Here is a 23,051-nt window from a genome sequence, read left to right as displayed (position 1 = left end):
GCTTTAATGTGTGCTTGAATGATGTTATCTTAATACTTATGTATGATCAATCATGTTTGCCTTGGTGATGAGTGCATGTCATTTATATCCTATCATTTTGAGCGCTCCACCAAGATGTATGTGACATGGAAGAGTAACCCATGATCCTAATCAATTGTATGCATTTGCATTCAAAAGCAAATTTTAAATAATGCACAAATTTAGGGGGAGCTCTTGATTATCACATACTTCTCAAAGCGACGATATATTTCATTCTTATTATCATTTGTCTAAGCTTTGATCTATATGTTGTCATCAATTATGAAAAAGGGGGGATTTAAAGTGCAACTAATCCCCGGGTGGTTTTGGTAATTCATAACAACATATAGCTCACTGAAGTAATATCCATTCAAGTTGAATATTTCAGAAAGTTCAATGATTGGCATGGCATGGACTAGAGATGTGGACCCCTCAAAATGCTAAGGACAAATATTGGCAAAAGCTGAAGACTCTTCATTTCTATTTTAGTGATCCAAGATCATATTGAGTCCATAGGAAAAGTCAATACTATTAAAAGGGGATGAGGTGTTGCTTAATGGTTTACTTGCTCAAAATGCTTAGTGATATGCTCCAAAGCCCTCAACCACTTTCTCAAATCCCAATATGTCATAAACCTAAAGTCAATCTCGGCCTCACCGATTTGATCTATCCGGCACCACCGAGTTCCTTTGACATAGCCATAGCCAGAAACCCCAATCAGTTCGGCCTCATCGATAGGGATTTCGGTATCACCGAGATGGGATTGCAAACTCTCTATTTCCCTTCGTAACATTTCGGTCTCACCGAAATGAGCGATCGGTCCCACCGAATGCAAACTCTCTGTTTCCCTTTTCGTAACGTTTTGGTCTTACCGAAAGGAGCGATCGGTCCCACCAAGTTTGCCTGACCAACTCTCTATTTGCTCATTGCCGAAATTGGTCTCACCGAGTTCATGCAATCAGTCACACCGAGATGAGGTTTTGCCCTAACCCTAGTAAATCGATCCCACCGAGTTGATCATGTCGGTCCCACTGAGAATCCCAACGTTCACATTTTGAACTGAATCGATCTCACCGAGTTCACCTATTCGGTCTGACCGAGTTGGGTCAAATGTGTGTAATAGTTAGATTTTGTGTGGAGGCTATATATACCCCTCCACCCCCCTTCTCTATTCAAGAGAGAGCCATCAGAACGTGCCTACACTTCCACTACTCATTTTCCGAGAGAGAACCACCTACTCATGTGTTGAGACCAAGACATTCCAATCCAACCACAAGAATCTTGATCTCTAGCCTTCCCCAAGTTGCTTTCCACTCAAATCATCTTTCCACCATAGCCAAATCTATTAGAGAAAGTTGAGTGTTGGGGAGACTATCATTTGAAGCACAAGAGCAAGGGGTTCATCATCAACACACCATCTATTACCTTTTGGAGAGTGGTGTCTCCTAGATTGGTTAGGTGTCACTTGGGAGCCTCCGTCAAGATTGTGGATTTGAACCAAGGAGTTTGTAAGGGCAAGGAGATCGCCTACTTCGTGAAGATTACCCAAGTGAGGCAAGTCCTTCGTGGGCGATGGCCATGGTGGGATAGACAAGGTTGCTTCTTTGTGTACCCTTCGTGGGTGGAGCCCTCCGTGGGCTCAGGCAACCGTTACTCTTCATGGGTTGAAGTCTCAATCAACGTGGATGTACGATAGCACTACCTATCGGAACCACGCCAAAAATATCCGTGTCTACATTGCGTTTGCCTTCTCCAAACCCTTCACTTTACCTTCATATGCAATGTTTTTTACTTTCCGCTGCTACACTCTTAGAATTGCATGTGTAGGTTGATTACCTGACTTGTGCTAAGTTGCTAAAATCCGCCAAGACTTAAAATTGGAAAAGGCTAGATTTTTATTTGGTCAAGTAGTCTAATCACCCCCCTCTAGACCTACTTTTGATCCGACAAATTTGCCTATTGAAACTCTTGGAGGTCCTCCTCCACCTAAAGGTGATCGTGTGTTTGAATTAAAACAATTGCCTAATTAACTGTAATATGCTTATCTTGATGAAAAGAAGATATATCATCTTAATATTTGTGTTAACCTTTCAGAGCATGAAGAAAAGAGATTGTTAAAAACTCCAAGGAAGTACCGTGCTGCTATTGGATATACTCTTGATGATCTTAAGGGCATTAGTCCCACTCTATGTCAGCATAAAATTAATATGGAGCCTGATGCTAAACCAGTTGTTGATCATCAACGACGATTAAATCCTAAGATGAGGGAAGTGGTAAGAACTGAAATATTAAATCTTCTGGAAGCAGGTATAATTTATCCTATAGCTAATAGTAGATGGATAAGTCTTGTTCATTGTGTCCCTAAGAAAGGAGGCATTACAGTTGTTCCTAATGACAAAAATGAACTTATTCCACAAAGAATTGTGACTAGTTATAGGATGGTAAATGATGTTAGAAAACTAAATAAAGCTACTAGAAAAGATCGTTACCCATTACCTTTTATTGATCAAATGTTAGAAAGATTGTCTAAGCATACACACTTTGGCTTTCTTGATGGATATCCCGGTTTCTCTCAAATACCTGTATCACAACCCGACCAAGAGAAAACCACTTTTACTTGTCCTTTGGGAACTTATGCTTATAGACATATGCCTTTTAGTTTATGCAATGCACTCGCTATCTTTCAGAGATGTATGACTGCTATATTCTCTTGCTTTTCTGAAAAGATTGTTGAGGTTTTCATGGATGATTTTTCCGTTTAAGGAACTTCTTTTGGTAATTGCTTAAGCAACCATGATCGAGCTCTGCAGAGATGTGAACAAACTAATCTTGTCTTGAATTGGGAGAAGTGCCACTTTATGGTGAATGAATGTATTGTCTTGGGACATAAAATTTCTGAGCGTGGCATTGAAGTGGATAAGGCCAAAGTTGATGCAATTGAGAAAATGCCATGTCCTAAATATATTAAAGGTATCCTAAGTTTCCTTGGTCACACTGGTTTCTATAGGAGGTTTATTAAAGACTTCTCTAAAATTTCTAGGCCTCTTACTAATCTCTTGCAAAAATATGTTCCATTTTGTTTTTTGATGATGGTTGTGTAGAAGCCTTTGAAACACTTAAGAAAGCCTTAACTATTGCGCCTATTGTTCAACCACCTGATTGGAACTTGCCTTTTGAAGTTATGTGTGATGCTAGTGATTATGTTGTTGGTGCTGTTCTAGGACAAAGAGTTGATAAGAAACTAAATGCTATACACTATGCCAGCAAAACTCTAGACAGTGCCCAAAGAAATTATGCCACTACTGAAAAAGAATTCTTAGCAGTGGTGTTTGCTTGTGATAAATTCAGATCTTACATTGTTGATTCTAAAGTAATTGTTCACACCAATCATGCTGCGATCAAATACCTTATGGAAAGGAAAGATGCTAAACCTAGACTTATTAGGCGGGTTCTTTTGCCACAAGAATTTGACTTGCATATTACTGATAGGAAGGGAGCTGAGAATCCCGTAGATGATAACTTGTCTAGGTTACAAAATATTCTTGATGACCCACTACTGTAGGATCGAAAGTATGTCTAGAGGGGGGGGTGATTAGACTACTTGACCAAATAAAAATCTAGCCTTTTCCCAATTTTAAGTCTTGGCAGATTTTAGCAACTTAGCACAATTCAAGTAATCAACCTATACATGCAATTCTAAGAGTATAGCAGCGGAATGTAAAACAATTGCATATGAAGGTAAAGGGAGGAGTTTGGAGGGAGCAAACGCAATGTAGACACGGAGATTTTTTATCCGTGGTTCCGATAGGTGGTGCTATCGTACATCCACGTTGATGGAGACTTCAACCCACGAAGGGTAACGGTTGAGCGAGTCCACGGAGGGCTCCACCCATGAAGGGTCCACGAAGAAGCAACCTTGTCTATCCCACCATGGCCATCGCCCACGAAGGACTTGCCTCACTAGGGTAGATCTTCACGAAGTAGGCGATCTCCTTGCCCGTACAAACTCCTTGGTTCAACTCCACAATCTTGACGGAGGCTCCCAAGTGACACCTAACCAATCTAGGAGACACCACTCTCCAAAAGGTAATAGATGGTGTGTTGATGATGAACTCCTTGCTCTTGTGCTTCAAATGATAGTCTCCCCAACACTCAGCTCTCTCTCATAGGATTGGATTTGGTGGAAAGAGGGTTTGAGTGGAAAGCAACTTGGGGAAGGCTAGAGATCAAGATTTATGTGGTTGGAATGGAATATCTTGACCTCAACACAAGTGTAGGTGGTTCTCTCTCAGAAAATGTATGCTGAAAGTGTAGGCATGTTTTGATGGCTCTCCTCACGAATGAAGAGTGGGTGGAGGGGTATATATAGCCTCCACACAAAATCTAACCATTACACACAAATCACCAAACTCGGTGGGACCGAATTAGAAAACTCGGTCAGACCGATTTAGTTCAAAATGTGAACGTTAGGATTTTTGGTGGGACCGACATGTCAACTCGGTGGGACCGATTCCATTAGGGTTAGGACATAACGTAATCTCGGTGAGACCGATTACACAAACTCGGTGGGATCGATTTTGGTAATAAGCAAATAGAGAGTTGGTCAGGCAAACTCGGTGGGACCGATTTGCTCATCTCGGTTAGACCAAAACGTTACGAAGGGGAAACAGAGAGTGTGCATCGCAATCTTGGTGGGACCGATCGCTCATCTAGGTTAGACCAAAACGTTATGAAGGGAAACAGAGAGGCTGCAATCCCATCTTGGTGAGACCGAGATCCCTATCGGTGAGACCGAAGTGACTAGGGTTTGTGGCAGTGGCTATGTTAAGTGAACTCGGTGGTGCCGGATAGGAAATTTTGGTGGGGCCGAGTTTGACTTTTGGTTTGGGACATATGTGGATATGAGAAAGTAGTTGAGGGTTTTGGAGCATATCACTAAGCATTTTGAGCAAGTAACTCATTAAGCAACACCTCAACCCCTTTTAATAGTATTGGCTTTTCCTATGGACTCAATGTGATCTTGGATCACTAAAAGTAAAATGTAGAGTCTTGAGCTTGAGCCAACATGTGTCCTTAGCATTTTGAGGGGTCCACTTTCTAATCCATGCCATGCCAATCATTGAGCTTTCTTGAAATATTTATCTTGAGATAGCATTAGCTCAATGAGCTATATGTTGTTAGTAATTACCAAAACCACCCAGGGATAGTTGCACTTTCAGTTTCCCCTTTTTGGTAATTGATGACAACATATAGATCAAAGCTCCAACAAATGATAATAAGATTGAAAAACATCGTCGCTTTGAGAAGTATGTGGTAAGCAAGAGCTCCCCCCTAAATTTGTGGATTATTTAAATTTGCTTTTGAATGCAAATGCACAATCGATTAGGATCATGGGTTACTCTTCCATGTCACATACATCTTTGTGGAGCGCTCAAAATGATAGAAACTAAAAGCATGCACTCATCACCAAGCAAGTGAATGATCATATATGAGATATAACAGATAATATCATCCAAACAAGCATTAAGGTAGCAAATGATCAAACACATGATCAAATAAGTATCTCACACAAGAAAAAAGTTCAACCAAAGGAAAAGAATCAAAACACTCTCTCGAGGCCTATGATCTATACATATTTCTCCCCCTTTGGCAATAAGTTACCAAAAAGTTCAAATATGCATAGTGCTATGCGTCTCTCAGGCTTGGTCTTCGGGAGGTGGTGTAGAGAGAACTCCAAGGACGAAGGCATCAATTGATGTAGTTGGAGCTGGTGGAGTGGCTGCTGGAGGTGGCACTGGAGCTGTAGCTGCTGGTGCTGATGCTGTTGCTCTTGTATCAGGTACATGCACTGCAGCAGACCTCTGTCCTCTAGGTACTCGCTCAAATGCATCAGTAGTTGCCTTGCCTCTCTTCTCTTCTTCTTCCTCCTGAAGCTTCTCAACTGCTGTTTGAATCTCAGTTACCTTCAGATCAAGATCATAACATTTTGTCTCTATGATCCTCTCCAGACTCTCCTGGTTTTGAGTCATGGTGGCCAAGCCCTTCTCAATCCTTAGTGTAGATTGGATCAGATATCCAAGTTGATCTTGCTTGCTCTTCAGGAAAACTTGAGATGCCTCTTCAACATTGGGCATCTTGGCAGCTTTCTCAGCCTTTGCTTTGGCTCTCTTCTCCTGTGCTTGAACTGATGATGGTTCCTCCTCATTCATCACTACAGTGTTGTCTTCAAAATTAGGATGTAAGGGTAGATGCTCCTTATCCAACAGATATGTTCCTGTGCCCATCTTGGAGTTGATGAGCTCCTGAATTGTGTGGAGCATACCCACAGTTTCTCTTCTGGTCAGCAGCAATCCTCTTGATTGTTTCTACAATCAGACTCATAACCTTGAACTTCTGAGGGACATCAAAAAGCTGTAGCAGGTTGATAGAGTGCCCTCTGATCATCTTTTGATCTCCTGACTTGGGTAGCAGAGTGTGCCTAAGGATTGTGTTGATGGTAGGCAGACCAGACAACAAGTAATGTACTGATCCAAGCTTGTGAGTCTCCAAAGCCTTATCTGGGATCTCCTTGTACATGTTTGCCATAGTGTTGTGGTCCTTCTTCTTGGTGGCATACACATCCAAGTCATCTTCATGTTCTTCAGGGGCATTTATCAGCTTGGCCCACTCCTCAACTATGGATTGGTACCTAGTACCTTCTGACATCCAAACTATCCTCCCATCTGGATAGAAGTGGGCAGTGGAGTAAAACTGCATGATCAGCTCATCATTCCATTTGGTGAGCTTATGCCCAACAAATTTGTCAACTCCACATGCCTTGAAGCTGTCATAAACTCCTGGAAAGTGATCTTCTTCTTCCTTGATGTATTCCCAATCCACCCATCTCATGTCACATACAATGGGCTTCTTGTCAAGCAAAAAAGTTTCATAAAAGTCTTGCTGTTCCTTTGTGTGAAACCTGTAATCAACTGCTGTCCTCCTCCTCACAGCATAAGGATCAGACTGTCTCCACAATCTCAGTCCAGCATCCTTTCTGATATGCATGTCTTCAGCTACTGGATTAGCATCATTATGATCAGGAATCTTGGGCTTCAACTTCCTCAAAACAAGTGAATCATCATCCTCTTCTTCAGCTTGAGGCACTGGGGCCTTGTTCTTTTCTTTAGTAGGTATACTTCTGGTGTTCCTCTTGGGTTTTGGGGGCTTCTGAGCTTGAGCTTTGGGAGCAGACTTGGGCTTTGATGGAGCATCCCCTGCCTTTATAGCATCTCCCATAATCTTCTGAGCTTTGGGTGCTGGTGCAGCATCCTCTTCCTCTTCCTCTTCTTCAGAGGGATCTCTCATCATTGAGGGCTTGCCAAGAACTTTAGCAGTAGTGGTTCTTGCCCTCTTCTTTTTCTTGTCATCACCTGCTGCTTCACCATCATCTGACTCTATGGTTAATTTCATTGTTTCTCCTGTTGCCACCTTCCTTGGCTTTGACATTGGGATCCTCCTTGCGGGTGCCTTCTTATTTAAGCCTGGATTTGTTGCAGCAGCTGTGCCGTACTCCTTCTTCAGCACCTTCTTCTTGGAGCTTACTTCCTCCTCAGTGGAAACATAATCCTCATCCTCAGATTCCGAGGTTCTCTTCTTCCTAGATCTGGTGGCTGCCTTTGGCAAGTTGCTCGGAGTGCTCCTGCTGCCATCATCAGAAGTGCTTGAGGGATCTGAACCCTCACTCAGCTGCACATGTTCCTCAGACCTGTTCTGACTGTCACTCTGATCAGACATTTCTGCAAACTTACTGACAACAGACCTTGTGAATATATGTAGATGAGGTAGAGTGGATGAGTATCACAAAGTGCAGAGATTTTGCAAAACAGATGACTTAAAAACTTAGTTTTAGTTCTCCACAGAAAGCATCCTGGAGCTACCGATTTGTAAACTCGGTGATACCGAAGCAGCTTTTGGAACCTAAACTAGTGAACTCGGTCAGACCGAGTCACAGTTTGGTGGCACCAAGACTGCTAGGGTTTCACAGAGAATCAAACTCGGTCACACCAATTTGTAGTTTTCGGTCAGACCGAAAATCGCAAGTGCTATGGCCTAAGCCAAATCGTTGAGACCGATTTCTACAACTTGGTCGGTCCGAGATGAGTTCGGCGGAGACCTAACCCTAAAATTTCAAATCCAATCTAGTCTAAAGGATGTTTTCAATGGATAGAGTGTTTGCATACGTGGTCATGATCATGGCAAAGCAATGTGCTACGAATCAGAGTTAAAGGAATAGCACAAAGAGACGAACTCGTACCCTAGTTCGGCGGAGTTAGCTACGGCGACAATGGAGAGGCAGAATTCCGTTGACAACGATGGAGACCAGCGGCGGGAGGTCGCTGGCGGCGAAAAAGGAGACGATCCGGAGACCCGAGGCGGCAGAGTAGGATACGCGCGGGCTGAGAGGTTTCGAAGAAATTTCCAAAATCTCACCCGTGGGTTTATATATCCCGACCCCGTCGGTGTGATCGAGTGGAACAACTCGGTGGCACCGAGATGCAGATCGCAAGCGGTTACTGCAACTCGGTGTGACCGAAAGTTCAAATCGGTTGCACCGAGATTGAAAACCTAGATCAACTTAGTGATCTCGGTGTGACCGAAATGGATGACTCGGTCATACCGAAATGCACAAAGAGGTTTTGGAAGTTTAAGTCTATGACGAATCGGGGACTCCGAGTGCTCCTCACACAGAGTGGTTCGAATCTGACTTGATCAAACTTTGTGATGTAGCATGAATAGAGTTTGAGACGGGAAAAGCATAGATAGCTAGAGGGAGTCCTTAGGCATTCTTGTCCATCCATTTGGCAAAAGAGAAAGAGCCAAACAATCAAAGCAACAAATGGATGTCCTCGAATGAGTAAAATATGCATCCAACATGCTCACACAATAAGATGGCAAATGAAATATGTGACAAAGCATGCGCAATCACTTTAGCATCTATCAAGCAATTTGGCGATGACTAGGTCATCTATATATGAGTATATTGACTTAGGAGTCAAATGAGAACATTTGATCATAGGTCATACTCATCGTTTAGGCACAAGTGGGGTTACCGCTTTTACATAAAGCATTGTTGTGTTCACATCATTAGATTTGCTTTAACTCAATTGATTAGAGTAAAGCACCCCCTAGATGTGATATCCCCCCTAAGAGGGATGAACTAACCTTGGGTTTTGTCAATGATGACTTCATGTAGGTGTTGAAGATGTAGATGCTCAATGTTGATGTAGATCATTCGGAGCAATCCTTTGGAGTCAGTTGCACTTTCAATACCTACACGGGTTAGTCCCACAAGGAACAAACAAGGATATCCATAGACATAGAGTGACATTCACATGAGATGATGTCTATGAATGAATTAGGTTACCTTGTCCCTTGCCTTACCAACAAGAGGGTTTGTGACTCCTTGAACTGGTGCAAGATATGGAAATTGTTTGCACTTGTCCTTGCCAAAATGATAAGAGTGAAGAATGTTGGCGGAGTCACCCTCAAGAACTCTCTAGTTCTTCTTCTTCGGGATCCACACCATCTTGATGGGAATCCTTGGAGTTGTAGTCGTACTTGATGAAGTGGAACTTGATGTAGTCTTGGGAACCCACTTGACCAAGGCCTTAGGAGCTTCTTCAAATGCATCAATCTCCTCTTGAAGTTTGTCCTTGCCTTTTAGCTTGTGGTCTTGTGGTGGAAGATCATCTTGAGCTTGTGTTCCTTGGAAAGAAGTAGGATCATACTTCTGTTGTTGAGGAACAAACTTCGTCTTGGGGTATTGATCTTCTTTCCACTCAACTCCATTGGCGTTGAACTTTCGTTCAAAACCAACACCTTGATTCTTCCGGTGTCTTCCTTGCTTGCGTACAATTTCCTCAAATTGCTTACATCCGGCAAGGCTCTTGTAAACACCTTTCTCTATAATTCCCTTCAATAAGCTATTTTCTTGCTCAAGTGTAACTTGGCTAAGAGAATCATTAGTGGAATCAAGAGAACTACTAGAAGCAACATCATTGGATTTAGCATGATTGTTGTTACTACTAGAGGAAGAATCTTTCTTGTTCTTGTTGCTAGATTTAACTTGTGGCATGTAAGTAGACAAGAGTAAACGCTTGGCAATGTAAGAAGAACTTTTTTGCGAAGATCATCATTGATTTCTTTTAAGAACTCATGCTCTTGCTCAAGGTTGAGCTTTTCAAAGCGTAGCTTCTCATGAGTCTTTAAAAGTTCTCGATGATCTTCCAAGGTAGTTTCATGATCTAACTTAAGAGTGTTTAGTTCTTTAGTTAGACGCTCAATCTCCTTCTTATCATCGTCATTCGTTTTATCTTGATTAACATGATTAATAGCAAGTTCATCATGGTTTTCATAACTAGAGTTGTCAACAAGTAAATCATCATCTCCTGGCAAATCATCTTCATCACTATTGAAATCGACATACTCGAGGTGTGTTACCTTTGGACCTTTGGCCATGAAGCATCTTCCAATTCCTTCATTTGGTGAGTCAAATATGTCATAGGAGTTGGTTGACACAAGAGCTAGACCGGCAACACCTTCATCTTGAGTATATTCGGAGTCAGAGTGATAACTTCTTTCAGAGTGATGGTCGGAGTCGGAGCCGGATACCCATTCACCAACATGAGCTTGATGTCTTCTTTTTGTGTAGCTCTTTGATGACTTGTCCTTCCTTTCCGAACCCTTGCTTCTCCAAGAGGGTCTTCACTCATAACGATCATCTCTACTCCTTCTCTCTCTAGGTGGTGATTCTTCTCTTCTACTTCTTCTTTTGGGAGAATCTTCTCTTCTTTTGTAGGGAGCCGTACACTCATTGGAGTAGTGTCTGGGTCTTCCACAATTGTAGCAATTTCGTTCACGACTTGAAGATCTCTTGTCATTGTAGGACCTTGACTTGGAGCTTCTTTCCTTGCTTCTACTCTTGTAGAACTTGTTAAAGTTCTTCACCATTAAGCTCAATTCTTCATTGAAGGTTTTTTTCTCACTTGATGATGTGGGAGCTTCACATGAGGCTTTGTAAGCACCACTTGACTTGTTGTGGGGCTCTTCCTTATCCTTAAGTGACATATCATGAGCAACAATTCTTCCAATGACTTCCGTTGGCTTGAGATCTTTGTAATTGGGCATCATTTGGATCAATGTGCACACGGTATCATATTTTCCATCCAAGGCTCTTAGGATCTTCTTGATGATGAATCTATCGGTCATCTCTTCACTTCCTAATCCGGCAATCTCATTTGTGATGAGAGCAAGCCTAGAGTACATTTCAGCGACACCTTCACCATCCTTCATTTTGAACTTGTCAAGTTGACTTTGAAGCACATCCAATTTGGATTCCTTGACGGAGTCAGTACCTTCGTGCATATCAATCAAAGTATCCCAAATTTCCTTTGCATTCTCAAGGCGGCTGATTTTGTTGAATTCTTTGGGGCACAATCCGTTGAAGAGAATATCACAAGCTTGAGCATTGTATTGCAGCATCTTCAACTCTTCCGCGGTAGCTTCACGGTTCGGTTCTCTCCCATCAAAGAATTCACCTTGCAAGCCAATACACACAATAGCCCAAACGGCGGGGTTATGTCCAAGAATATGCATTTTCATCTTATGCTTCCAACTAGCAAAATTAGTGCCATCAAAGTAAGGACCTCTACGGTGGTAATTTCCCTCGCTAGACGCCATACTCTCCTAGGTTGTGAAACCAAGGCTATGATCACCAAAAGCTATGGAAATCAGAGCAAATGGAGACCAAGGCTCTAATACCACTTGTAGGATCGAAAGTATGTCTAGAGGGGGGGTGATTAGACTACTTGACCAAATAAAAATCTAGCCTTTTCCCAATTTTAAGTCTTGGGAGATTTTAGCAACTTAGCACAATTCAAGTAATCAACCTATACATGCAATTCTAAGAGTATAGCAGCGGAATGTAAAACAATTGCATATAAAGGTAAAGGGAAGAGTTTGGAGGGAGCAAACGCAATGTAGACACGGAGATTTTTTATCCATGGTTCCGATAGGTGGTGCTATCGTACATCCACGTTGATGGAGACTTCAAGCCACGAAGGGTAACGGTTGCGCGAGTCCATGGAGGGCTCCACCCACGAAGGGTCCATGAAGAAGCAACCTTGTCTATCCCACCATGGCCATCGCCCACGAAGGACTTGCCTCACTAGGGTAGATCTTCACGAAGTAGGCGATCTCCTTGCCCGTACAAACTCCGTGGTTCAACTGCACAATCTTGATGGAGGCTCCCAAGTGACACCTAACCAATCTAGGAGACACCACTCTCCAAAAGGTAATAGATGGTGTGTTGATGATGAACTCCTTGCTCTTGTGCTTCAAATGATAGTCTCCCCAACACTCAGCTCTCTCTCATAGGATTGGATTTGGTGGAAAGAGGGTTTGAGTGGAAAGCAACTTGGGGAAGGCTAGAGATCAAGATTTATGTGGTTGGAATGGAATATCTTGACCTCAACACAAGTGTTGGTGGTTCTCTCTCAGAAAATGTATGCTGAAAGTGTAGGCATGTTCTGATGGCTCTCCTCACGAATGAAGAGTGGGTGGAGGGGTATATATAGCCTCCACACAAAATCTAACCGTTACACGCAAATCACCAAACTCGGTAGGACCGAATTAGAAAACTCGGTCAGACCGATTTATTTCAAAATGTGAACGTTAGGATTTTCGGTGGGACCGACATGTAAAATCGGTGGGACCGATTCCATTAGGGTTAGGGCATAACGTAATCTCGGTGAGACCGATAAAACAAACTCGGTGGACCGATTTTGGTAATAAGCAAATAGAGAGTTGGTCAGGCAAACTCGGTGGGACCGATTCGCTCATCTCGGTTAGACCGAAACATTACGAAGGGGAAACTGAGAGTTTGCATTGCAATCTCGGTGGGACCGATCGCTCATCTAGGTTAGACCAAAACGTTAGGAAGGGAAACAGAGAGGCTGCAATCCCATCTCGGTGAGACCGAGATCCCTATCGGTGAGACCGAAGTGACTAGGGTTTGTGGCAGTGGCTATGTTAAGTGAACTCGGTGGTGCCGGATAGGAAATTTCGGTGGGGCCGGGTTTGACTTTTGGTTTGGGACATATGTGGATATGAGAAAGTAGTTGAGGGTTTTGGAGCATATCACTATGCATTTTGAGCAAGTAACTCATTAAGCAACACCTCATCCCCTTTTAATAGTATTGGCTTTTCCTATGGACTCAATGTGATCTTGGATCACTAAAAGTAAAATGTAGAGTCTTGAGCTTGAGCCAACATGTGTCCTTAGCATTTTGAGGGGTCCACTTTCTAATCCATGCCATGCCAATCATTGAGCTTTCCTGAAATATTTATCTTGAGATAGCATTAGCTCAATGAGCTATATGTTGTTAGTAATTACGAAAACCACCCAGGGATAGTTGCACTTTCAACTACCCACTGATGATAGCTTTCCCGATGAACAACTAGCAGTTATACATGCTTCTCGTAATACTCCTTGGTATGCAAACTATGCTAATTATATTATTGCCAAATTTATACCACCTAGTTTTACATACCAACAAAAGAAAAGAAATCTTCTTTGATTTAAGCCATTACTTTTGAGATGACCCACATCTTTATAAATAAGGAGTAGATGGTATTATTGATGTTGTATACCTGAGCATGAACAAGAACAGATCCTACAGAAGTGTCACTCCAAAGTTTACGGAGGACACCGTGCGGGAGACAGAACTGCACACAAGGTATTACAATTTGGTTTTTATTGGCCTACACTTTTCAAGGATGCTCGTAAGTTTGTTTTTATCTTGTGATGAATGTCAAAGTATTGGAAATATTGGTAGATGTCAGGAAATGCATATGAATTATTCACTTGTTATTAAACCATTTGATGTTTGGGGATTTGATTATATGAGACCTTTTCCTTCCTCTAATGGGTATACACATATTTTGGTTGCTGTTGATTATGTCACTAAGTGGGTAGAAGCTATTTCAACTAGTAGTGATGATCGTAACACTTCCATTAAGAGGCTTAAAGAAGTTATTTTCCCAAGGTTTGGAGTCCCTAGATATTTAATGAATAATGGTGGTTCACATTTTATTAATGGTGCTTTTTTCGTAAATTGTTTGCTAAATATGATGTCAACTGATATGTCTCCAACGTATCTATAATTTTTTATTGTTCCATGATGTTATATTATCATTCTTGGATGTTTTATAATAATTTTATAGTCATTTTATATCATTTTTTGGGACTAACCTATTGACATAGTGCTAAGTGACAATTGCTGTTTTTTGCATGTTTTTTACAAGTTCACATGATTACTTGCAACATGATTTCTCCCATGACCTCAAGAACAAAAGTAACTACTCACAAATGATAAACATGCTCATGATCAGAGGAGTATTAAATAGCATATTGGATCTGAACATATAATCGTCCACCAAATAAACCATATAGTAATCAACTACAAGATGTAATCAACACTACTAGTCACCCACAAGCACCAATCTATAGTTCCGGTAACAAGATTGCACACAAGAGATGAACTAGGGTTTGAGATGAGATGGTGCTGTTGAAGATGTTGATGGAGATTGCCCTCCCCAAGATGGGAGAGTTGTTGGTGATGATGATGACGATGATTTCCCCCTTCGGGAGGGAAGTTCCCCCGGCAGAATCGCTCCGCCGGAGGGCAAAAGTGCTCCTGCCCAAGTTCCGCCTCGAGGCGGCGGCGCTTCGTCCCGAAAGTCCTCCTCTTATATTTTCTAGGTCAAAATGACCTATATACCAGAAGATGGGCATCGGAGGTGGGCCGAGGAGGTCACAACCCCCAGGGCGCGCCCAGGTGGGTTGTGCCCCCTGGTGGCCCCCCTTGTCGGTGTCAAAACCGGCGGATCTCGGGTAGGGGGTCCCGAACTGTGCTTCTGAGGTTGATGGTAACAGGAGACGGGGGAAACAATGTTTACCCAGGTTCAGGCCCTCTCTACGGAGGTAATACCCTACTTCCTGCTTGATTGATCTTGATGAATATGAGTATTAAAAGAGTTGATCTACCTCGAGATCGTAATGGCTAAAACCCTAAAAGTCTAGCCTGTATGACTATAATTATGATTCTTGCCTCTACGGACTAAGCCCTCCGGTTTATATAGACACGGGAGGGGACTAGGGTTGTACAATGTCGGTTACAAAGAAAGGAATCTTCATATCAGGACGCCAAGCTTGCCTTTCACGCCAAGGAGAGTCCCATCCGGACACGGGAGAGAGTCTTCGGTCTTGTATCTTCACAGCCCATCAGTCCGGCCCACGTAGCATAGTCCGGATGCCCGAGGACCCCTTAATCCAGGACTCCCTCAGTAGCCCCTGAACCAGGCTTCAATGACGAGGTGTCCGGCGCGCATATTGTCTTCGGCATTGCAAGGCGGGTTCCTTCTCCGAATACTCCAACACAGTCTTCGAACACAATGAACTTGTCCGGCTCTACAAAACAAGTACCACGCACAACCGCAGAGAGTATAATATTTCACGAGTCCAATCCGCTGACAACTTTTTGTAGCGTGACATCACATCCCTGCCCAGTTATTATTTCGAACCGTTTTTCGGCCTGCCACTTCACATTTCAAAATGCGGTTTCTATTGGCACGTCTTGTCGCAGCAGAGATCGTGTCCCCTTATTACGGGATTCTCATCAATACGGGTGTGGGTAATCCAACCGTGCCGTCAACACAGCCCTTGGGAACAGGTGAGTTTTAAGGCGAGTGGGGAGGCGCTTGATATTCACTGCCTTTATAAGGAGATAAGGATTCCTTTCTTTCACCCACACCTTCTCTCTTTCTCTGCCCATCCATTCTCAAGCTCCAGCGCCCAAGTCCTCGTCTTTTCCGCCCCAAGAAAGCACTCAATCATGTCCAGATCTAGAGCGCAAGGCAAGTGGATGGCCTCCTCCGTCAGGGAGAAGGACATCATCCAGCTTCAGGAGGCCAGTTATCTGGCCAAGGAAATCACCCACCGACTTCTGGCCAAGGGGCAGCTCGTCCCCACTCCGAAGCCCAATGAGAGGGTGGTGTTCATCCCCCACTTCGTCCGCGGGTTAGGGTTTCCTCTCCACCCTTTCTTCCGCGGACTCATGTTCTACTACGGGCTAGATTTCCACGATCTGGCCCCAAATTCTTTCCTCAACATCTCGGCATTCATTGTCGTGTGCAAGGCCTTCCTCCGCATTCCACCCCGCTTCGGACTTTGGCTCAAGATCTTCAACGTGAAGCCGAAGGTGGTGGATGGCCAACACGCAGAGTGCGGAGGTGCCATGGTGAGCAAGATGCCCAACGTCACATGGCCCAAAGGTACCTTTGTGGTGACCTTCAAAGGGTGGCAGCAACTGTGGTTCTATGTCACAGAGCCCCGCGACGCTACCTGGGCCGCAGCTCCCGAATTCAAGTCCTGAGCCCCAATTTGGCTCACCTCTTGGCTAGAGAAGGGCCTGAAGTGGTCTTCGTCAGACGAGCTAACAGCGCTGCAAACGCGCATCCAGAGCATGGTGGACAAGAACATCAAGCTCGTCAACGTGATCCAGGTGATGCTAGTTCGCCGAATCCTTCCATGCCAGAGCCGGACTTGCCATTTATGGGAATTCAATCCGGACGAGCACCAGACCTTGCAATGGTTCTTCGGAACTACGCATGAAGATATCTCGAAGGTGCTCTTCAAGGGTATCGGCGTTCGAGGAACGGGGGTCCCCAGACTTGCCTGGCTGCGGCCCACGGCGTGGCTCCGGTCACGGCCCAGTACGGCCTGTCTTCACCAGCAAACGCCCAAGACCCTCACGGGGGGCCAAGCCTCGCGAGGCTAACGACACAAGACCTCCTCGGGAGTGGCCTCATCAGGCTGGCTCGCGAGGGGCGGAGAGATCAAGGCAAGACAAACCTCGCGAGGTTCGAATGACGTAAGCCATGACGATCAAGGCCAGGCGGGCGCCAGGCGGGCGCCAGCGCGCACAGTGTCCTCATTTTCTCTTTGGTGCTAAGGAGGCAAGCGCAGGCGAGCAGTACCGAGGCATCAGGCAAATGTCTCCATATCGGTGCAACGAGACTGTCGGTGTACAAAAAGAGGGGCACGCCTTTGTACCCCTTTACCTGTGCACGGGCAGTCGGAGCCGCGCCCACGGTCACACCAAGCAGAACAGGGGAGGTGAGCCAAGGTAAGACCGAAGCCCAAGATAACCAGAGCAACGCCAAGGCCGAGACCACAAGGAGCAAAGGGACGAAGCAGGCTCCCCCGGCAAGTCCCTTGCCGGGGCAGCCTCAGCAGCCCCGGCAAGACCCTTGCCGGGGCAGCTCGCCCCACACCAACAGAGTGAGCCAATTTTGAGCCCACGGTCCCCAACGCCATCATCCACGTGGGGCCAGGTCTCGGGAAGGCACCTCTGTGGTGGCATGCAGATCTTTGTGAAGACATATTCAATATCAGATGAGGATTAGAAGACGACGATCCTCGGCAAGATCCTTGCCGAGGAAGGCCACCAGACCCCCGGCAAGGCCCTTGCCGGGGACGACAGGGCGCCATGGCAAGACCCTTGTCGGGCCACACGGCAAGACCCTTGCCGGGCCACCCGGCAAGGCCCTCACCAAGGACGCCAGCAGGGCCACCGCCAGGCCACGCCAACCAAGCTTCCACCACCATTCACATGCAGCTGCCAGCCCAACCAGCTGGGCGGGCACCTGCGTGGCAACATACAGCTCCCAGGCCAACTCATCGAGCGCCTGCATGGTGGCATGCATATCTTCGTGAAGGCTCCACCACCGCGCCACCTCAGCTGCCTGCCTACCTACATGGCGCCGCACGCATCGCTGGCCAGGGCGCGTGTCGAAGCGAGGAGGAGCGGCGACGGACGGGACGGGCCTCGCCCCTCGTCCCTGATAAAGGAGGGGGACACCTAAGCTACGCATTAAATGCGTCTTGTCCTGTAATACGAGCGATAAGCTCAGGGCACTGTGCGCCTTTCCACCTCCTGTGTGCCACTGTGGCAGCCCCTTTCGACTATAAAAGGAGGCCCATGGCATACTGGAGAAGGATTCGGCTCTTTCGAACCGCGCACTCACCACAGCTAGTTCGAGAGCTCAAGAACTCTCTGAAATACACCCACCAAAGTAGGACTAGAGTTTTACGCATCCTCGCGGCCCGAACCTGGGTAAAAGCTCCTTGTGCTGGCTACTGATCCTGCTCTTCTTGCAACCCTGCGCCTCGGCAATCGTAGTAGGGATTCTTGTGATCCCATAGGTGTTGTTTTCCCCCGACATCTTTGGCGCGCCAGGTAGGGGGCGCAATTGTGAGAATCTGGTCTAGTAGTTAGCCTAGAAGTTCTTCGTCGCCATGGCTCCTAATAAGAAGACGGCCACGACAATCGGTTCGTTGGGAGCCGGACGGCCTGTGCCGGTGCGGACGAGCAGTGGACCGGTCGCGAACAGGACCCGGGCCGCGGTCTACGAGCGCCAGCATCACCCAGGCAGTCGGAGCCTGGCGAGCGGCGTCGTTCGCGCACCAGACGACCGGCCGCACGTGCCAGATCCAAAGACGGAGCTGGCCCCCCCGCACGCGGCGCGGGGCCCTCCAGGGGTGTCGTTGTGCCACCACCGGGCGGCGCAGCGACCTCCAAGACGCCCACACCGGCGACCACCGTGCGCTCTTCCCATGGTGTGCGCGCCGAGCAGCGTCGCCACGTTGGTGACCCTGGGCACCGCCGTGGGAAGAGCCCTGTGCATCATCCGCAAGATGAAGGGGTTCAGCACGCTCGCCGAAGCGCTGGCGAAAATGGCACGCAGCCGCTAGGTCGTAACGGAGCTCCTTCTAACGTAGTTAGAAGTCGAAGCGCGCCGCAATCCACGCAGCTATCGCCGTCGCCCACGCCAGCGGAAGCTTTGGCGTGCGCGCAGCTGCTCCTCGACTTCCCTCCTGCTGCGGAGAAGCTCGACGAGTGGAGGGCCACCATCCGGAGCCTCGTCGCCGTTGCCAACAAAGACGATCCGTGACCGGCGGGGCCCTCGGGTCGGCGCTCCACTGAGCCACCACATGCTGGCGCTGGGAGGACCGGGGGAGCTGCGGCCACGGTGCACTCTCCTCCTCCTCGCCAGCCGCCGCGGGCGTCGGCCTGTCATGACGACGCTTGTGATAACATCTCCATAGCATCGTCCGACTCGTGGACCCTCCGCGACTAGCGCCAGGTCCTTCGGGAACGAGCTCACGAAGACGCTCGAACCACCGTCGAGCGCCGGCGTGAAATGCGCCGCCAGTCGGACAAGCGGGCGGGACCCGCTATGGACCACCCGGCATCGGGGGTCCCCGGTGGCCTACCTTACGAGGTGGGTTGCCCGGCCTTTACCCGTGAGCTGCGGCAGTTCCAGTGGCCGTCCCACCGCACGTTCAAGCCCGACGTCGGCGAGAAGTACGCTGGCAAGAGCCATCCGTTTGAGTTCCTCAGCATCTACACCATTGCGATGCAGGCTCCTGGAGCTCGCGACGACATGGTGCTTGCCAACTATTTCCCGCTAGCGCTGAAGCCCAATGTGATGTCTTGGTTGATGCACCTGCCGGTGGATTCCATTTCTTCTTGGTCGGATCTGTGCCATGAGTTCGTTGGCGCCTTCACAGGAGGCCACCAAGCTCATGGCTAGGCCAGTGATTTGCATATCATTCCCCAGAAGGAAGGGTAAACCCTGCGCAAGTACATCCAGAGATTCAGCCGGGTGCAGTACAACATCCCCGACGTTCATCCCGCCGCTGTGATCAGCGCGTTCCACCAGAACGTGCGCAACCACAAGATGCGTGAAGAGCTGGCGATGACCAAAGTTAAGGATGTGGCCGAGCTCTACATTCTGGCCGATAGGTGCGCACGGGCTGAAGAGGGAAGGAAGTACCCCGGCGAAGACGCCGACGCGGAACCCGACTCTACCGATGAAGACGCCGCTACCCCGACAAAGAAGGGCCGACGTCGCAACAGGAAACGCAAAGGCAAGGCTGTGCTCGCCGTTGAGGGATCTGACGACACCGGTGCCGGCAAGAAGGTCAAGGCAGACGCCCCCGGCAAGGAGATTGCTGGGTGCACCGCCTGCCGGGCCTTGGTGGCTACCGACGAGCCAGGAAGCTCCGGCAAGCAATACTGCAAGATCCACCGCACCAAGGGCCACGACCTCCAGAACTGCCGACAAGTCGAGCTGCTCGCTGAGAAGCAAAAAGCTGAGTACGAGAGGCGGGACAAGGAGAAGGACCAGGACGGTGCTGAGGGATCCTGCAAGAAGCGTGGCGGCCAAGGAAGCCGCCCCGGCAAGGGCAACTAGCAAGAGAGGCCCGCCCGGGGCCGTGACAAGAAACAAGAAGACAATGACCACGACGAGGACGACGAGTCTGGTGAGCAAGGGTTCCAGAAGGCTACGGAGGCCATGTGCATCGATGGCGGCGCCTCGCTGCATACCTCTCACCGCCAGCTCAAGCAGTGGGCACGTGAGATTACAGCAGCGGAGCCGTCGTTCGACACTCAGAAGCCGCTGAAATGGTCCAGCACGCCCCTCATCTTTGACGCCGAGGACCACCCTGACCGCACTACCGCGGTCGGGTGTTTGCCATTGTTGGTCTCACCAACGATACGCAACCTCAGGGTGAACAAGATGTTGGTTGACGGCGGGGCCGGCCTGAACCTGATCTCGCCTGTCGTGATCAAAAGATTGCAAATCCCTGATGGAGACCTCGAGGAAACGGGGACATTTCAAGGGGTCAATCCAGGGAGGAGCCAGCCGAAGGGGAAGGTCACACTGCCCATGACGTTTGGAGGAGAATTGAACTACAGGACGGAGAGGATCATCTTCGATGTGTTCGAGATCCCCTTGCCCTACAACGGGATCCTCGGCCGTCCGGCACTTGCCAAGTTCATGGCGGCATCACACTACGCCTACAACATGCTAAAGATGCCCGGGCCGTTGACCATCATCTCCGTCCCCTCCGACAAGAAGGACGCACTGATCTGCACCGACCAACTCTACCGGGAAGCAGTTGCAGCAGCTGTCGTCAAGGCACCTGCTCCTGCCGCTGAAGGCCCGAGAGGGAAGGAGAAGCAGTTGCAGGACCTCTCGCACCCACTCCGGCAAGCGCACCTCCTCGGAGTATTGTGCTACCGTCGAGGACGTGCCAGAGAGCTCTACCGACAAGAGCAAGATATCCAGAGCCAAGCCGCCGCGGACCAAGAAGGTGCCCGTCAGGGAGGATGGCACGAGAGGGGTCTTCACCATAGGCTCCACCCTCGACAGCAAATAGGAAGGCGCGCTCGTCACCTTCCTGCGGGCAAATGTCGACGTGTTTGAGTGGCAAGCATCCGACATCCCCGGTGTTCCCAGGGAGGTGATTGAGCACCACCTAGCTGTCTGCCCCCATGCGCGGCCCGTCAAGCAGAAGGTCAGGAAGCAGGCTCTGGAGAGGTAGGAGTTCATCACAGAGGAGATCAGGAAGTTGGAAGTGGCGGGTTTGGTGAGAGGAGTGCTCCACCTGACGTGGTTGGCCAATCCGGTAGTGGTGCGCAAGGCGAATGGGAAGTGGAGGCTGTGTATTGATTACACAGATATCAATAAGGCTTGTCCTAAGGACCCCTTCCCGTTGCCGCGCATCGACCAGATTGTTGACTCCACAGCCGGGTGTGATCTGTTATCATTCCTCGACGCCTACTCGGGCTACCACCAGATCTTCATGACAAAAGAGGATGAAGAAAAGACAGCATTCATCACCCCATGTGGTACATATTGCTTTTTACGGATGCCTTTCGGGTTGAAGAGTGCTGGCTCAACGTTCGCAAGAGCAGTCCAAATTGGTTTTGAACCTCAGCTCCATAGAAATATGGAGGCATACATGGATGACATAGTGGTCAAAACCAAGGACGGGCCAACTCTTGTGCAAGATCTGGAAGAAACATTTGCCAACCTGCGCAAGATCAACCTCAAGCTGAACCCTGAGAATTGTGTCTTCGGTGTTCCGTCTGGCAAGCTTCTCGGGTTCTTTGTGTCGTAGCGCAGGATCGAGGTAAACCCAGACAAGATCGAGGCTATTGAGCAGATTGAGGCGCCCAAGCGGATCAAGGATGTGCGTCAGCTCACCGGCTGCGTTGCCGCCATGAGGCGATTCATCTCCAAGTCCGCCGAGCGCGCCCTTCCCTTCTTCAAAATCTTGAAGAAGGTAGGCCCAATGGAGTGGACCCCAGAAGCCGAGGCAGCATTGCAGGATCTGAAGAAATACCTTTCCTCCAAGCCAATACTGGTTGCGCCTAAACCACCAGAGCCGTTGCTGCAGTATCTGGCGGCGACGAATCAAGTGGTCAGCGCCGCGCTGGTGGCACAGAGGGAGGTCAACGAGGAGGCAGTGACGGTGGCGGAACCAGCGGATGGCAAGCCCAAATTTCCCCCGGCAGGGCCTGGTGCCGACAAGGCGTGGCCCCCGGCAGAGTGATGCCGCCGAGGCAGTGCCCGCGCAGTCAAGTGAGGTGGTGCAGAAGAAGAAGATGATGCAGCACCCGGTTTACTTTGTCAGCTCCCTCTTGCAGGGAGCTAGATCGAGGTACTCCGGTGTGCAGAAATTGCTCTTCGGCCTCCTTATGGCCTCGAGGAAGCTGCGTCATTACTTCCAAGCCCACGAGATCACTATCGTCACTCGCCTCCCACTGCAACGGATACTGCATAACCCAGATGCGACTGGAAGGATTGTGGAATGGGCCTTGGAGTTGTCAAGCTTTGGTTTAAAGTTTGAAAGTACCTCGACAATTCAGAGCAGAGTCTTGGCGGAGTTCATTGCAGAATGGACCTCGACGCCTGACGAAGAAATCTAGGAGACCACTCTCCCCGGCAAGGAAGCAGACCACGACTGGATCATGTACTTTGATGGGGCTTTCTTGCTGCAAGGCGCCGGTGCCGGTGTGCTACTCGTCGCACCCACCGGAGAGCACCTCAAGTACGTGATCCAGATGCACTTCCCCAGG

General features: G+C 47.9%; 1 protein-coding gene across 1 annotated transcript in view; it reads right to left on the bottom strand.

Moving 5' to 3' along the window:
* LOC109772012 (uncharacterized) overlaps nt 1–7,467 on the bottom strand; it is a 74,525-nt gene extending 67,058 nt beyond the window's left edge. Inside the window, exon 1 of the mRNA XM_020330706.2 lies at nt 6,714–7,467. Coding sequence (XP_020186295.2) covers nt 6,714–7,467 — 754 coding nt within the window. The remainder of the gene's footprint in view (nt 1–6,713) is intronic.
* Between the last annotated feature and the right edge of the window lie 15,584 nt (nt 7,468–23,051).

Source organism: Aegilops tauschii, chromosome 6, assembly GCF_002575655.3.
Source record: "Aegilops tauschii subsp. strangulata cultivar AL8/78 chromosome 6, Aet v6.0, whole genome shotgun sequence".
NCBI classification, from domain to species: domain Eukaryota; kingdom Viridiplantae; phylum Streptophyta; class Magnoliopsida; order Poales; family Poaceae; genus Aegilops; species Aegilops tauschii.
This window is presented reverse-complemented; position numbering and strand designations above follow the sequence as displayed.